This window comes from Schistocerca nitens, chromosome 8 (genome assembly GCF_023898315.1).
Source record: "Schistocerca nitens isolate TAMUIC-IGC-003100 chromosome 8, iqSchNite1.1, whole genome shotgun sequence".
Taxonomy (NCBI): Eukaryota; Metazoa; Arthropoda; class Insecta; order Orthoptera; family Acrididae; genus Schistocerca; species Schistocerca nitens.
In genome coordinates, this window is record NC_064621.1 from 501,005,916 (window position 1) to 501,024,801 (window position 18,886).

The window sequence follows — 18,886 nt, forward strand, 5'->3', positions numbered from 1 at the left end:
TTACTGCCCGTTTGGTAAAATTTTAACGTGTTTCATGTACATTTTTTTAAAAAATAAGGTTTTTTAATTTACTTGGGAGTGAATTGTATTAATCGGTAACTTTTTCTGCTGCTTGTCGTATTTGGGTTCTTAATGAACTGGTTCGCGTTTCATAAATCACTTTCATATTACAAATTATTGCTCTTTAAAAAAGAATTATCTGTTTCACATTTCTTTAAATCACCTCCAGATGGTAATTTATTGTCCCTTTAACTACTGAAATCCTTGTGGCTCATCTCTTTAAGTCAGTCTTGGTAATTATAATTTGCTGCCTTGCTTAAGAAGCAAGCTATCTGTGATTTTGGTATTGTCTTAAAGATGGGGTTGGGTTGTTAGAGGAAGTAGACCAGACAGCGAGGTCATGGGTTTCATAGGATTAGGGAAGGACAGGGAAGGAAGGAAGTCGGCCGTGCCCTTTGAAAGGAACCATCCCGGCATTTCCCTGGAGCGATTTAGGGAAATCACGGAAAACCTAAATCAGGATGGCCGGACGCGGGATTGAACCGTCGTCCTTCCGAATGCGAGTCCAGTGTCTAACCTTAAAGATGGACACGTGTTGATTGTCTCTTAGCTGTTTTATAAATACTGTCTTGAAGAAATTGCTAATTTATTGTTTTGGTACTAGTTGGGTTTGAGGAGTGACATTATAGCCGAGCGACCGCTACGGTCGCAGGTTCGAATCCTGCCTCGGGCATGTATGTGTGTGATGTCCTTAGGTTAGTTAGGTTTAATTACTTCTAAGTTCTAGGCGACTGATGACCTCAGATGTTAAGTCGCATAGTGCTCAGAGCCATTTGACATTATAGGGGCCTTGACCTTCCATGCTAAGTGTACCCCTCATCCCGACTTCTTAAGTCACATAAATCATCCAGATTTTTGAAATTGTAATCATATGTTTGTCTGTAGACGTACATCACATCTAACTGTTTCCATCCTATACGGATAATTTCTTCGTGAGGCGTCGCTTTTGTTTTATTTTATTTTGTTAAGTGTATATCACACATCGAAACCAGCGGAAATTTTGACGATTTCTGTTGCGTCTCATATTGGAATGCAGAAATTTCCAGATGTTATTTACACTATATGCAGGGTACAAGCATAAATAATGGCGGAAATTAACAAGGGTGAAAAGACATAACGATAGAAACAAAAGCGTACCAGTACACTTGGGTCCCCAAGCGAACCGTTTGCGAGATGTACTGCGAATGCATGATGACTAGCCACCACTGCTTTAGTGTGAAGTATTGTTCTAGTTAGCATAAGTGAATCTGAAATCTATACTTTTCGAAGTCCCTATCGACACGGGTTGTACAAAAATACGGAAACACCGCAAGAAATGCATGCTTGAACATGAAAGCAGTTGCTGGTGAAGCCTGCATGTGTTGCTGTTGAATTTGACCACGAGCGTGTGCAATGCACTCTGTGCGTTGCAAGAGTTGGTGGTGGACAGAAAAGTGTTTTTCTGCAGTTGTGAGTGCATTATGTCGGAGCTAAGTGACTTACTTTTACTTTTTCGTGTCCGGAAACTACAATTTGTTTGCCCAATATTGGGCAATGTCCAATGCTTCTTCTTTAGCTAGCCATAGATCGTCGAGGGTGCATCTGTGCGGGCAGGCTTGGCATTGTAGGAGATGTTCCATGTCCTGTCGAGCGCCGCAGTCGCATTTGTCGTCATTTTCGTCCAACAAACCCCATTTGATCAGATTAGATTTCATAGGAGCCACCCCAGTTCTGATGCGGTTAAGCATTCTCCAGCTTTTCCAATCACCAGAAACGCCGCTTGGTGGGTCCTCTCTTAGTGGATAGTAGATGGGGGGCTCATCTAAGGCGCAACTTAGGAAACGGTGTCTGGATTTGAGTCTGCTGGGGCCACACTCTAGGCCAAATATTGAGTGACGAGCATCAAAGGTTTGTTTTAGCTTCTCGGTATGTTCATGGGCTTTCCTACGTGCGTCAGGGTTTGTGAAACCTGCGGCCCTGTAAAGATTTTCTATGGGGGTAGGTTTCATGCAGCCTGTCACTATTCTGCATGTTTCATTCAAGCTAATATCTACCTTTTTTGCGTGGGCGGATCTGCACCATACCGGGCAGGCATATTCGGCAGTTGAGAAGCACAAAGCTTGGGCTAAAGTTCTGACCACGGTAGGTCTGGCACCCCATTTGCGGTTGGACAGCTTTCTTATTAGGGAATTTTGTGCTTCTACTTTTTTGCGTGTTTTTTCGCAATGATATTTGTATGTCAATGTTCTGTCCAGCACGACGCCAAGGTAGGTGGGAGTATCTGTGTGTTCTAGTAATGTCCCATCCCAGGTAACATTGAGCCTGTACTTTGCCTGCCTCGAGTTCAGATGGAATGCACTCACTTGAGTTTTGGAGGGATTGGGTTTTAGAGAATTCTTTTTGTAGTAGGTTGACATTATAGAAAGGGCGGTTTCTAGTTTCTCCTCGATGGCTTCAAACCTGTTGCCTTGAACTGTTATTGCCAGGTCGTCTGCATATACAAAAGTTTTGGTTTTGTCTGGAGTTGGTTGGTCATTTGTATATATGTTGAATAGGATTGGCGCCAACACGCTCCCTTGGGCGAGCCCATTTTTCTGATTCCGCCATCGACTCTTTTTCCCCTCAAGCATTACGAAGAACTGTCTATTTTGGAGCAGGGATTCGATTATCTTGACTAGGTGGTAGTCTTTCAGGGTCTCGTAGATTTTATGCAGTAGTGTCCGGTGATGTACTGTATCATAGGCGGAACTTAGGTCGACTAGTGCCAGCCCGGTGATTAGTTTATTCTCAAACCCATCCTCGATATGTTCCGTCAATGCTAGAATTTGACTGGTACAGGACTTTCCAGGTCTAAAACCTGCTTGGTGTGGAATTAGCTTCGAGTCAACGATCTTCTCTATTCTGTTAAGGATCAATCTTTCATAGAGCTTAAACAGATGGCAGAGAAGGGTTATGGGTCGATAGCTCTTCGGAGACTCTGGGTCTTTCCCGGGTTTAAGGAGAGCTACCACTTTTGACTTCCTCCACAGTTCCGGGATTTGAAAGGTTTCACGGCACATGTTAAAAAGTCCAAGTATCCAGTCCCTGGCGCCAAGGCCGAAGTTTTTAATCTGTTCCACGCAAATATCATCAAACCCAAAAATGGTTCAAATGGCTCTGAGCACTATGGGACTCAACTGCTGTGGTCATCAGTCCCCTAGAACTTAGAACTACTTAAACCTAACTAACCTAAGGACATCACACACATCCATGCCCGAGGCAGGATTCGAACCTGCGACCGTAGCAGTCGCACGGTTCCTGACTGCGCGCCTAGAACCGCGAGACCACCGCGGCCGGCTCATCAAACCCAGCGGCTTTCCCATTCTTCATGGTATTTATGCCATTGTTCAACTCTCTCATGCTAAATGGTTTCTGGAAGTTGGTGTTTTCCGTTGGCAGTAGGCGTGTGATTTTAGTTTTCTGACGTTTGGAGTTGAACTTGCCGTTTAGAAGGAGTTGGTTGGTCACCTGGTTTGGAGTTACGTTGGCCGGGGCCTTGCTTAGCCTTGGGTCACCATCCAGTTTCTTAATCAGTTTCCAGGCTATTTTGCTACTGTGGGACATATCCATTCTTTCTAGGGTTGCTATCCACTTCTTCTCACATGCCTCGCTGAGGGCTGACATTAAAGCTGTGCCACAGGTGATGGTTTCGTCGCTGAATGGGTCTTCCGCGAACAATACTTGATACTTCTCCAGGATGTCCTTTGAGGCATTTGAGAACCCTGGGATATAGTGTTGTCTGCAACCCCTAGGAATATATTGTCTAGATACCTTTCGCAAAGTCTCAACAAAGGTAAGGTAATTATTTGGTGTTGGGGTCAGACTGGCTAATTCCTCATCCAGCGCTTGGGAATATTCTGACCACCTAGCCTTTTTAAAGTTGAATCTCCTACGGAAAGGTATTTTGGTTGTTTTGATTGTTGAGTAGACTTGGATTCCAATAGGTCGATGTTGTGTCTTTGGGATTGCATCATATACTCTTTTGCAGCAGGTGTCGTAGATGTTCCGGCTGACGAAGCAAATATCGGGATTGTAACCTCGCTTCCAAATTTTGCTGTTGAAGGAGCAGGGGAGCTTGGGGTCGTGGAGAAGTGAGAGGTTATTTGCCTCAGCCCATTGTTCTAGCAGCTGACCATTGGCGTCTGTCTCGTCGTAGCCCCAGGTGGTGCTGTGGCTGTTAAAGTCGCCCACAACGAAGTGTGTCCTTTGGTTGTTGAAGCTTACTGGCGTTGAAGTGTGTAAGTTCTGGCCGGGGGGTTTATATAAGGAGCATATTGTAAATGATCCACTCTCTATCACTAACACTTCAATGTTGTTGGTGGTTGTCTTACCTCGTGGAAGAGAGCAGCATCTCGGGTCTGGTAAATATTGCGCTCCCATACCTTCTGTGAGGTGCTTCTACTGCCAAGCGCATTCCTTTGATATTGGGTCTGCTTGCTGTTTCATCTCTATGCGTTTCCTGCAGGCACAGTACGTCCCACTTTTCTGATCGGCATAGTTGCGATATTACATCCTCCTTATTCTTGGTGATTCCCTCGACGTTCAGGCTGACGATCGTCAGGGTTGGCCCTGAAGAGGACCTGTTTTTGTTTTTGGCTTTTGATTGCATTGGTTTCCGGTGGTGGAAGGTTTGGCCGTTGTCCCATTGGGCAACGTTTCCGGGGAGCGCCGGTATTTTACTTTCTTCTATGTAGCATGTAAGTAAAATGCACACGTGGAGGCACCTTCCTTGCTCCCCGGAGCTAAGTGAATTCGATCATGGGAAAATTGTTAGTCCTCATACGGGAGGTGCCTCCTTAAGTTGGCCGAAGTGTTTGGACTTTCAAGAGGCACCGTATCGAAGAAGTATACCACATACATGGAAAGCTGAGAAACATCATCCGCTAATCACAACGCGGACGAAATTGGGTGATGTACGACCATGGAAGAGGATTCTGACGAAAAATTAGAACACGATAGCAGCAGAAGTCACCGCAGAATTGAACCCTGCACACTGGCAGCACCAAAACAACACGAAGGGAGCTCCATGAGCAGGGAAATGCAGGGCGAGCTGGAATTTCCTTGAACACTCATCAGTGAAGCAAACGTCAGTAACGGGACAACGTGGTAGAGAAGCTATGAAAATGCAAAATAAATAAATAAATAAAAGGTTCAAATGGCTCTAAGCACTATGGGACTTAACATCTGAGGTCATCAGTCCCCTAGACTTAGAACTACTTAAACCTGGAAGTGAAACGTGGACGATAAATAGTTCAGACAAGAAGAGTATAGAAGCTTTCGAAATGTGTTGCTACAGAAGAATGGTGAAGATTAGATGGGTAGATCACGTAACTAATGAGGAGGTATTGAATAGAATTGGAGAGAAGAGAAATTTGTGGCACAACTTGACCAGAAGAAGGGATCGGTTGGTAGGGCATATTCTGAGGCATCAAGGGATCACCAGTTTAGTGTTGGAGGGCAGCGTGGAGGGTAAAAACCGTAGAGGGAGACCAAGAGATGAATACACTAAACAGATTCAGAAGGATGTAGGTTGCAGTAGGTACTGGGAGATGAAGAAGCTTGCACAATATAGAGTAGCATGGAGAGATGCATCAAACCAGTCTCTGGACTGAAGACCACAACAACAACAACAACAAACCTGACTAACCTAAGGACATCACACACATCCATCCCCGAGGCAGGATTAGAACCTGCGACTGTATCAGCAGTGCGGTTCCGGATTGAAGCGACTAGAACCGCTCGGCTACAGCGGCCGGCATGAAACTGCACTATGGAGCAATGGAAGAATGTCATTTAGTTGGATGAGTCTTGTTGCACACTGTTTCCAAATTCTGGCCGAGTTTACGTCCCAGGCGAGAAACATGGCGAGGGTTGTATGATGATTTGGGCACTCATATCGTGACATTCCATGACCTGCCAGGTCAGCCGACAGCGCTAAAGCGCTGCTTCCTGGACTCAGGTAGGTGCGCCCCCAGCCCCAGATCGAATCCGCCCGGCAGATTACCGACGAGGGCCGGTGTGCCGGTCAGCCTGGATGTGGCTTTTAGGCGGTTTTCCACATCCCCCGAGGTGAATACCAGGCTAGTCCCCATGTCTACATCTACATCTACATTTATACTCCGCAAGCCACCCAACGGTGTGTGGCGGAGGGCACTTTACATGCCACTGTCATTACCTCCCTTTTCTGTTCCAGTCGCGTATGTTTCGCGGGAAGAACGACTGTCTGAAAGCCTCCGTGCGCGCTTGAATCTCTCTAATTTTACATTCGTGATCTCCTCGGGAGGTATAAGTAGGGGGGAGCACTATATTCGATACCTCATCCAGAAACGCACCCTCTCGAAACCTGGCGAGCAAGCTACACCGTGATGCAGAGCGCCTCTCTTGCACAGCCTGCCACTTGAGTTTGCTAAACATCTCCGTAACGCTATCACGGTTACCAAATAACCCTGTGACGAAACGCGCCGCTCTTCTTTGGATCTTCTCTATCTCCTCCGTCAACCCGATCTGGTACGGATCCCACACTGTTGAGCAGTACTCAAGTATAGGTCGAACGAGTGTTTTGTAAGCCACCTCCTTTGTTGGTGGACTACATTTTCTAAGGATTCTCCCAATGAATCTCAACCTGGTACCCGCCTTACCAACAACTAATTTTATATGATCATTCCACTTCAAATCGTTCCGCACGCATAATCCCAGATATTTTACAGAAGTAACTGCTACCAGTGTTTGTTCCGCTATCATATAATCATACAATAAAGGATCCTTCTTTCTATGTATTCGCAATACATTACATTTGTCTATGTTAAGGGGCAGTTGCCACTCCCTGCACCAAGTGCCTATCCGCTGCAGATCTTCCTGCATTTTGCTATAATGTCCTGCCTCAGTTACACGACTCCCAGACATCTGAACACGTTCTCACTATTCCATGGCTTACACTAGATACAGACAGCTAGGGTACACTGATTCCATCCCGGGGTGTACAGGGTGGCGACAGGAAGGGCACCCAGCCACCCTCTAACACTAACATCACCGAATTCATATTAACAGGGCTGACGCCGCGTTGAAGTGGGACAAAGGCACAAGGAAATGATGATCGTGGCATTCCAGGCATCCAGCTCACTCCGCTCGTCCACGAGACCCAAAAGGCTGTAGGTACAGTCGCTCAGGTAGATGCCGTGTTCCTTAACTCGCGGATGGCATTCGATACAGTTCCGCACTGCCGCCTAATCAATAAAATACGACCGTGCGGAGTATCAGACCAACTGCGTGATTGGATTGAAGAGTTTCTAGCAAAAAGAACGCAGGATGTCATTCTGAATGGAGCGAAATCTTCAGATGTAAAAGTAACCTCGGTAATGTCCCATGGGAGTGTTTCAGGATTGGATTAGATTCATTTTTCGTTCCAACTCGCGGATGGCATTCGATACAGTTCCGCACTGCCTCCTAATCAATAAAATACGACGGTGCGGAGTATCAGACCAACTGCGTGATTGGATTGAAGAGTTTCTAGCAAAAAGAAGGCAGGATGTCATTCTGAATGGATCGAAATCTTCAGATGTAAAAGTAACCTCGGTTATGCCCCATGGGAGTGTTTCAGGATTGGATTAGATTCATTTTTCATTCCATAGACCAAAAAAATGAGATGATTCTCGTGGGTGTGGAACATGTCAGAAAGTATAACATAAAAACATAAAACATTTGAATATAATACGTACTGCCCTGATCATTTGTGAGGAGATTGTCGAAATAGCTGAATACAACGCGGTAAACTGGAACAGCTAACATTTACTGAAATAACACGCTGTCAGAATGAAACATTGTTAAGCACTATCAATAAATTTATCATACAAAAAATACCTAATCTTGGCTGTTGTGACCAAGTGCTGTCGAAACTGAAAACTGACAGACATTTTAACTTAAGCTGGTTTAACAGTTTCTGTTAAGATATTCATCTATACCGTAGAAGGAGTTACCTATCAAAAAGTCTTTCAAACTCTGTTTAACCGTGCTATATTGAAACCAAGTTTTTAATGGTTGCTGGCAATTTATTGAAAATGTGCGTTCCTGAATATTGGACCCCTTTTGGACCAAGGTAAGTGATTTTAGGTCTCTATGTAGATTCTTCTTATTCCTAGTATTGATATTATGTATTGAGCTATTGGTTGGAAATAAAGGTATATTACTTGCGACAAATTTCATTATGGAATAAATATACTGAGAAGCAGTGGTTAGAATATCAAGTTCCTTGAACAAGTTTCTACATGATGTTCTTGAATTTACACCACAAATGATTATTATTACCACATGTTTTTGCACCCTAAAAACTTTTGCTCGCTTTGATCAGTTACCCCAGAATACGATCCCGTGTGACACAATAGAATGAAAGTAAGCAAAGTATGCAATTTTTTTTATATTAATATCTCCTACATCTGGCATAATTCTCACTGCAAATACAGACTTGTTTAGGCGCTTAACCAATTGTGTGGTATGACCTTCCCAACGGAATTTACTGTTGGGTTTTAATCCCAGAAACTTAACACTGTCAGACTCTTCGATCTGCATGTCTTCCTATGTTATACACATGCAGGAAGGAAATCTCTTACAGGTTCTGAACTGCATATAGTGTGTCTTCTCAAAGTTTAATGACAGTTAATTAGCTTTAAACCTTTTATTAATACCAGTGAGAATTTGATTAGCAGCTATTTCTAAGTCTGTACTTGACTCGCTACTTATTGTAATGTTTGCATCATCTGCAAACAAAACAAACTTAGCATCTGGCAATGTAACAGACGAGAGGTCGTAAATGTACACAACAAAAAGCAATGGACCCAAGATGGAACCTTGGGAACGCCACTTGTAATTAATTTCAATCAGATTTAGACTGGCTGCTTACTGCACAGGTATTTTGCAACGACGCCCTTTGTTTCCTGTTAGATAGATAAGACTCAAACCGTTTTGCAGCATTGCCAGTGACACCATAATATTCTAATTTATTTAAAATAATGCTGTGGTTCACATAGTCAAAGGCTTTTTACAGGTTACAGAAAATACCAGTAGCCTCTAATTTATTATCTAATGAATTAAGTATATTCTCACTGCAAGTGTAAATAGCTTTCTCTATATCAGAACCCTTAAGAAATCCAAATTGTGACTTGGACAATATATTATTTGCAGCCAGATGCTTAAGGAGACACTTGAATACAACCTTTTCAAATATTTTTGAGACCATTACTTTTGGCAATATTTATAAAAGACCTAGGACATAACGTTGGAAGTTCCATGAGGCTTCTCGCGAATGATGCTACAAAATTGCAGGGATAGGCAGGAAGACCTGCGGAGGGTAAAGGCTTGGTGCAGGGAGTGGCAATTGTCCCTCAACATAAACAAATGTAACGTATTGCGAACACATAGAAAGACATTTTATTCTATAATTACACAATTGCAGAACAATCACCGGAAGCAGTTACTCCCATCAAATACCTAGGTGTATGTGTATGGAGCGATTTCACATGGAATGATGGCATAAAACTAATCGCGAGTAGAGCAGATGCCAGACTGACAGTCATTGAAAGAATTCTCAGGAAATGTAGTCCATCATCAAAGGAAGTAGTTTCCAAAAAACTTGTTAGACCAACGCTTGAGTTTTGTTCATCAGTACTGGATCCGTACCAGGTAGGAGTGGTAGCGTAAACAGAGAAGATTTTTCAGTTTGCGACCATCTTAAAATGATGATGATGATGATGGTGATGATTGGGAATTCCGAGGGACTCAGAGTGGATGTTGCTTCACAGTAGCCAATGGAAGAGTTTTTCGAATGATACGGATAGAGTCGAGCCAAGAACGATAACTCTCTCACAAGACGTGACTTATGGACGACAGTGCACTAAGATTATCGATTAAAGAAGATGTAGGACACGCACAGGTGAAGGAGAAAGTACCCGACCCAAGGTTCATCCAGAAATAGAGCTGGAGTGAAGTTGTATCGTGGGATTCCCTTTACCGCGGTCCTCTGCAACGAGACATTCATTGTATTGACACAGATACCAAGTATAGGGAGGTAAAAAGTGGAGTGCAGAGCAGTCCCGTTTATACGGTTGAAGAAAAAGAGCAGCGAATTGTAGTCTTGTCAAGATTTCCGAAATGATATAGAGGTATATGAAAGAACATGTAACTCCTTCCGGAGACGAGTGCATGATTTCATTCACATGCGAGAACACTTAGAATATCTCATGTAACAATTACGGGATGAAATTTGAGCCCAATTAGATGGGGACACAATCACAAAGCATTGAAAATGTATTTGTATTAACTGAGACAAAATTTCGTAGTGAAGTCAGTCACGGATTGTTCAGACACATTCCCAATTACCTCACAGATCGACCCATATTTGTGGAAATTTTTTGTTTTTATGTATCGTGTATATTCACCTGTGTCAGTCTTCGGTATTAATTTGATATACTTCTCGTTTCTTCGGTTGTAGCAGCAGTTGGGCGGTTTGCTTTTACTTCTAGGCAGCAAAACAGAGATATAATAGCAAATAAATAAATACTCTGTATACCAGCGTAAAGAACATGTGGATACGCTATCACTCAGAGTGGTCAGAAACAGTCTGAAAAGCTTGTATGGTTGTTGCAGGATAATCTGTGCTGAGAAATAATTTTTAAGGAAAAAATTCTATACGCTGCACCGTTTCCGATTTAATGAGCATTGAAGTTAGCTAATCAGGCCATTGTGCGCGAAAATTCAAGCAGCCTGACAGGCCGCGAAACGTGTACTTCGTTTGGTTTCCTCAAACCGAACAAACGCAGCTTCTGCTCATCTAGCCTAAACTTATCACTTCCGAAAAAGGCACATTTTAACCGGTAATGAGCATTCGAACAAGTGGTAACTCACGGACCCACAGATGTCTGTGCATTACCAATTTTAGCGCGTGCGATTGCTTGAATTTGCGAGCGCTACGACCTGCAACAAGCTTTACAGACTGTTTGTGACCATGCTGTAAAATATATTCCACCTCCAATTGTCAGTTTTACTTTATTTGTTACGTTACTGTACATTTTCAACCTTATGCCTTTTCCAGGTTTGTGAATATTTGTAGACAATATACTTCCCAAAAATCAGCGATGGCACATTGTTGTCTATACAGGGTGTTACAAAAAGGTACGGCCAAACTTTCAGGAAACATTCCTCACACACAAATAAAGAAAAGATGTTAGGTGGACATGTGTCCGGAAACGCTTAATTTCCATGTTAGAGCTCAATTTAGTTTCGTTCATCTACGCTAAATGGAGCACGTTATCATGATTTCATACGGGATACTCTACCTGTGCTGCTAGAACATGTGCCTTTACAAGTACGACACAACATGTGGTTCATGCGCGATGGAGCTCCTGCAAATTTCAGTCGAAGTGTTCGTACGATTCTCAGCAACAGATTCGGTGACCGATGTATTGGTAGAGGCGGACCAATTCCATGGCCTCCACGCTCTCCTGACCTCAACCCTCTTGACTTTCATTTATGGGGGCATTTGAAAGTTTTTGTCTACATAACCCCGCTACCAAATGTAGAGACTCTTCGTGCTCGTATTGTGGACGGCTGTGATACAGTACGCCATTCTCCAGGGCTGCATCAGCGCATCAGGGATTCCATGCGACGGAGGGTGGATGCATGTATCCTCGCTAAAGGAGGACATTTTGAACATTTCCTGTAAGAAAGTGTTTGAAGTCACGCTGGTACGTTCTGTTGCTGTGTGTTTCCATTCCATGATTAATGTGATTTGAAGAGAAGTAATAAAATGAGCTCTAACATGGAAAGTAAGCGTTTTCGGACACATGTCCACGTAACATATTTTCTTTCTTTGTGTGTGAGGAATGTTTCCTGAAAGTTTGACCATACCTTTTTGTAACACCTTGTAGATGTCCAGGTACCCGAAAATGGCCCAAGGCCGAAATTGTACTGCAGTACAAAAAATTAAATAAAACTGACAGTCGCAGGTGGGATGAAGTCATTTAAATAGCTTGTCGCAGCTGAGGATCCATTTTCAACGTGATATTATGTAGCAGCGCAAATACTGTTATGGAAGTTAGTTTATTATGATATAGTATACATTGGAAATCAGCAGCATTCACCAATGGACTTTCCGGCATGTTAATGTCGCAGTTAAGGTCCTTCGATAAGCGAAATAAAACGCTACTGGAAAGTCAACAGACAAACTTAACTTTCACCGTCTCGGTTTTGCCAAGAATAGCCACTATGGGTATCATGAAACATGCAGGTAGTTCAAAAAGTAAGTTAAACATGTCGTCCAACGCGAAGGCCATTGCACGACAAAGTGGCGCATAGTCAGGAGAGAGAACATGTTCCGGATTTCCTGCAGGCGCAGTTCTGTTGCGGTGCGGGTAACAGGTGTTTCGCAGAGTGCGAGTGAAATGGTTCGGCAACCGGAAACGTACTATGAAGTGCGGAAAAACGGCTAAATTGAACACTTATTCGTCGTGAAATTCTGGCGGTATACGGACCAAATGACATATCGCGTCCAACCGTAGTGAAATGTTGGCAACAATTTGATAGAGGTGGTTGATACTGATCTGCAAGGAAGATCGTCGACATTAACCACAGGCGACAATGTCCAGATATTCGAGAAACCGATTCGCAGCAGTCGCGGAGTGTCTACCCAGGACATCGCTCAGCAGGTGCCTACTTCAGTAGGCAGTGCTCATTCCGTCGTTCTACATCGACTGCAGTATCGGAAATTGTGTTCGCACTAGGTTCCGCAATTACCGTCACGTGCACGCAAATGCGCAAGGTTATGGCTTCTCTGGACTTCCTTAACTCTTTGTTGCCTGACGGTACTTAAAAGTACCAGTAAGTTTTGATTCTCATTATTTTCTCGTGGTGCAGTTTCGTGATCTGAGAGCCTGTCGGTCTTTGGTACGTAACAGTAACTCTGCTCTACTGTTTCATAGATGTTATTGTGCAATACATAGATCTCTCTGGCAGTCAGAGCTTGAAATTGTTTTTCGCGCGCTGCTGTGAAAACAGAAGATTGTATGTGCTTGTTTCCATGGTATTGCATGAATTTGTGCGGAATTTATTGAAACTCCCGTTGAGTTCTCCATTGTACGTACTTACCTTCTTTGTTGTTTTATAATAGTTTGAAGCATTACAAGTGAATGAGATAAAGTGGAAAATATAAGGCGGACTTATTAGTACCGTCAGGTTGTGCGAACACTTTATTGTAGCAACAGTGCGTTACCTCTCACTAGTTGTTCTGTCCACTTTTTCTCACACAGAAATCCGTAAATACATTTGCCTGTGGAACAATTAGAACAAACAGGAAAGGTTTGCCGGGGAATTTACCTAAAGAGAAATGTGTAAATCAAATCACAGAGATTCATCTTTAGACCTAACAGTATTTCAATGGAAGGAAAATTAAGTAGTGTATTTTGCGTCAAACTTTCATGGCACTGAACAGAGAGTAGTGACAAGAAAACAGAAAGAGGGAACTAGTATGACTATACCATGTCCAGTTATTGTATGTGATTACAATAAAAACATGGGTGGTGTGGATCATGCAGACAGATTACGTTCAACTTATGGTCTTGGCAAGCGATCAAAGAAATGTTGGCACCGTCTCTTCTGGGGAGCAATAGAAATTGCTTTTGTCAATGCTTACGTCATTTTCAGTGATCTACATGGGGCACTGCCACTGCTGGAATTCAGGCGTGCTGTGGCACTAGGGCTAATGAATGAACAGCAAGTGCCAAATCTCAAAAAGAGAAACTCTGGTAAAGATGAAATAACTCTCCCAAAGAGAAGGAAGGATAACTTTCTGTTCCGAAGGATGTACGTCTTGGCAAACGAGGAAACCATTTTGTAGTGTTCAGTTGTAAAAGAGGACGATGCGAAATGTGTGCGAAAAATAAAATTCAGTCGAGACCACATTCCCAATGTAGTACATATATTGTGCTGCAATGAGAAAAAGAAGTTTCCTACAATTTCATGAGGTATCACTAAATATGTGATATGTATATACTGTAAAAAATGTATAGCTAAGTTACTAGGTATTGTGAAGTTCCTCTAGAATAAATTTATGCGAAATTTTAAAAAAGAAATTCTGAAATATCATATTTCTGTTAATTAATATTCTAATGTAAAAATATTTAATATTTATATGGAATAAAGTACAAGTTATAAAAATTGGAGCATTTTTCTGCGCATGTTGTGATTCTGTCCATGGAGTCTGACGGTACTTCTGAGTACCAGGAGGAAAAAAAATTGTGAAAAATGAAATAAAATTTTACAAAAAATCCTACCGTCATTTGAGGCCGCAATAGCATAAATTCTGCAAAGAAAATGTTAAAAAGTAAATTTTTTCTTACGTCAGGAAACAAAGGGTTAAGGGTTAGTTCACGGAAGCCAATGCTTTCCCAGGCCGCACGGGCGATAAGACATAGGTCCATCACTTCACACTTGCAACAAAGCGTCTATGGAACGGAGACACACCTTCTCGCCCCCGCGGAAGACACGCGAAGTTGCGCCATGAGCAGGGAAGGTCACGACCACTATGTTCTTAAACAGCGAAGGAGTTGCGTACACAGGGGACAACCATTAATGCCGATTCGTACTGCGAAACACTGACATCACTGCGGAACGCCATAGAGCGCAAGTGGCGTGGAAAATTAAGCAAAAGTATTGTTCTCCTGCACTGCAATGCAACAACCCACACGGCGTACACAACATAAGCATTCCTTCAACGTTTTCGATGGGAGGTTAGGGAATCATCTTCCATACAGTCCACATCTTGCACATGCGATTTCCATCTTTTCGTCAAGCTGAAAGAGCCCCTGGAGGAAAGAGATTTTCCAGTGATGAGGCTGTTTTTAAAAATTTGCATATAATCTGGACGGAGTGACTTTTTGTGCAGTGCGGAGAAGCAGAATAAACTGAGCGTAAAGTGTCTACCTCCGTTATTTAATTGAAGAGGAGCAGCCATTGTGCTGACAAAACCAGAAACCGGAAAGGGTGATTTGCTGTGGCTGTTTGTGTAAAACAACTGACGATCGGAAAACCGATATTTGACCGTTCTAGCAAAAGCACTTCAGGTGAACGCAACAGCAAAAAAATTATTTCCGAAATTCGGTTTTCGTCTTCCGGAAGTTGTGTCTCGTGTAGACAGAAATGCTGAAGAAACTGAAATGCCAGACGCTTGAAGAAAGACGCAAACTGTCCCGAGGAAATTTACTTGCGAAGTTTCTAGAACCAGCTTTAAACGACGAATCTAGAAATATACTACAACCCCCTATGTATCGATGCCGTAGGATCGTGATTACAAGATTAGACTACTTATATCATTGCACAGAGGCCTTTAAACAACTGACCTTCCCGTGTTCCGAACTTGAATGGAGTGCAAAGAAGCCTTAATAACTGGTACAATTAGAAGTACCTACTGTCATGAACTTTGTTTTGCAGAGTATGGATGTAGATTTAGACGTTGAATTGTTTCACAAGGAAAGAAACATCTGAAAAAAATGTGGTCAAATGTTTTCTGAAATGAAATAGATTAGAGAAACATTTGATGCGCCTTTGAATGGTGTTCGAAATCGTGTACCGTAAATGTGGTACATCAAATATTTCTCAGATTTGTTTCACTTCCTACTTTTAGGCAAATCATTTCACAAAATATTTGACGGTATTTTTCCCCATTTTTTGATCATAATACCGATCGGCTTTGTATTATTATTAAGATTATATGAATAAATTAGAGAAGTTTCAGTTTACGCTGCAATTTGATATTTATTTTATGTTTTTAATATGAAAGAAAGAATTGCACAATTTCTACACCAATGCAGCTTCTTACGCACAAAATAGCTGGAGTTTGAAGAGGTGAACTTTTTGACATTTCATTTTTATAGCTAGCAGCAGCTGTTGGCGGAATGTTTCAGTTCCCCTCAGATCATTAATTATGTTTTTCTTAAGTGCCCTGATTATTTTCAAACAATTTTTTTGTTGGAAACTTGACCTCGCGCTGGTTGATTTGATATCCCAGTTGTCCATTTCCAGTTCTTCGTTCGGCTGTGAACTTTCGGACAAAAATTTTCCTTCAGATCAATTAAGTCTTTCTTAATTACGCTGATTACTATGAAGCAATTACATCTTTTTATTGCAAAACTAGACTTCACGATGGTCAATTTCATACCCCATTTGTCCATGTGCCGCTCTTCGTATGGCTATGAAAACTGGGACAAATTTCTAGGGAGTCGTTTTCGCTGCGCTCAAAGATTTGACGAAAAATGGAGCTAGTAAAACAATAGGAAACTAAGTTATAAATCAACGTATCATCTGACGATGACTAAGTCGCAAACGGTAATGATTCGATTCGTTTAACGTAAGGTTTTAACATACAGTAAAAAGCAAATTTGATTCCATATGGAACAGATGTACACAGCTACCGTACGTCAGTTAAGGAAGGACAGGAACACAGCAATCAGTATCAATCACATTTTTCTTATTACTCTTGCGTATACAGCTCTCAGCTATAAACAGCCACCTTCAGTGCATCTGAGTGAGTTATTTTCCAACAAATTCGCAGCAGTAGATGCCACCATATGTCTTTACTGGGATATAGGCATAAGAAAACAAAGTAAGTCACTCAAATGCACTGAATATGGCTGTTTCTAATTGAAAGCTGGATATGCAAGGACAATAAAAAACCAGTGGGATTGAAAATGACCGACCCTTTCTTTATACAATAATAAAAATAAGTTTTAGATCTTACTTATTTTGGGTGTCTCTGTGATAAAGTGCCAGACTACAAGCCAAAGGTCTCGTGTTCGATCGCCGATCAATCCTAGGATTTTCATCTCTCACTTTAACACTTCTTTCACTTCAAAAATGTTCAAATGTGTGTGAAACACAATGGGACTTAACTGCTAAGGTCATCAGTCCCTAAGCTTACACACTACTTAACCTAAATTATCCTAAGGACAAACACGCACACCCATGCCCGAGGGAGGACTCGAATCTCCGCCGGCTCTCACTTCTGGCAATGATTGTTGATGTGAAAAATGCCGAGCTGCACCGTGGTTCGGAATCCACGCCGAACTGTAGACCCCCCACCCCCATTAATGGCTGGTTTAAGGTCGGAGGAAGGTAATACCACCTGCAGCAGGACCATGACTAATAAAGCATTATGGTGCCCAAACCATCTTCTGATTAATGATTCAAATGGTTCAAATGGCTCTGAGCACTATGGGACTTAACATCTGTGGTTATCAGTCCCCTAGAACTTAGAATTACTTAAACCTAACTAACCTAAGGACATCACACACATCCATGACCGAGGCAGGATTCGAACGTGCGACCGTAGCGGTGACGCGGTTCCAGACTGAAGCACCTAGAACCGCACGGCCACACCGGCCGGCTCTGATTAATGATTTTGCTTATAAGCTGTAGTATTACTGATTATAACATGTGATACGAGTCCTTTCCATTAGGTCAGGTACCGCCTAATAACAAACTCCGCTCGAAACCAGTCTCAGAAAGATAAATCAAAGCATTGCATATTCTATGGAAAAAAGAGAGTTAGTTCATTGGAAAGAAACACGGTGTAAACAGCGTGTAGCACTTGCTAGTAGCTTACCACGAATACGCTGTTGGAGCAGAACAGCACTGCCTTCCCGATGCGGAGGTCACTCGGCATCTCGGCGCGCCGACGCAGACTGCAAGCGCAGGGCTGCGCTGCGCCGGGTTAGTCGGCTGGGCGTGACTGCTGTACAGGACACACACTCCAGTGCACAGTGGTCGCTTCCGACGCGGCGTGGCGTGGCGTAGCCTAGCGTGCCAGCACCACACCACACCACAGCGCCTCTTTCCCCGTGGCTATTGTCACGGATGACAGGCAACGGGCCGCACACCTCCTACTGTGGAGGCACGAATTTGTCAAAATAACACACTAATAATGAGATTTTCACTCTGCAGCGGAGTGTGCGCTGATATGAAACTTTCTGACAGATTAAAACTGTGAGCCCGACCGCGACTCGAACTCGGGACCTTTGCCTTTCGCGGCCAAGTGCTCTACCATCTGAGCTACCGAAGCACGACTCACGCCCGGTCCTCAAAGTATCTCGTCTCCTACTTTCCAAACTTTACAGAAGCTCTACTGCGAACCATGCAGAACCAGCGCTCCTGAAAGAAAGGATATTGCGGCGACATGGCTTAGCCACAGCCTGGGGGATGTTTCCAGAGTGACATTTTCATTCTGCAGAAGGAGTGCTACTTCTGCAACGTACGCAGGAGAGCTTCTGTAAAGTTTGGAAGGTAGGAGAGGAGGTACTGGCAGAAGTGAAGCTGCGAGGACCGGCCGTGAGTCGTGCTTCGGTAGCTCAGATGGTAGAGCACTTGACCGCGAAAGGCAAAGGTCCTGAGTTCGAGTCTCGGTCGGGCACACAGTTTTAATCTGCCAGGAAGTAACATACTAAGAGTTATGACGAGAAGTGGGGATTGGTCGGGGAGTTTTATGGCACTCCCTTCGGCTTGAGAAGTCCCTAATGTAACGTCCAATGCCGAGACCCAGCAGCGCCAGTGTGTGCGAAATTACGTCACCTTCGGAACCCAATAGACCATGATCTGCTTTATGCTGCCCTAGCATCGTTATTCCCAATCCAAACTGTCATCCATGTGCCCTTTTGCACAACAGAGACACAAAACACTCTGCATATAGTAGGTTCACAACATCAGCAGGAAAAACGCCGCTAGATAACCACCCGGAAAGGAATATACGAAGCTCATGTTGACTAGACATTTATTG

The 18,886-nt window shown here is 43.1% G+C and overlaps 1 protein-coding gene across 1 annotated transcript in view; it reads right to left on the bottom strand.

Annotated features, from left to right (window-relative positions):
* LOC126198686 (CD82 antigen-like) overlaps positions 1-17,785 on the bottom strand; it is a 196,798-nt gene extending 179,013 nt beyond the window's left edge. The window contains exon 1 of the mRNA XM_049935182.1: positions 17,720-17,785. Coding sequence (XP_049791139.1) covers positions 17,720-17,779 — 60 coding nt within the window. The 5' untranslated portion in view covers positions 17,780-17,785. The remainder of the gene's footprint in view (positions 1-17,719) is intronic.
* Positions 17,786-18,886: the final 1,101 nt, after the last annotated feature.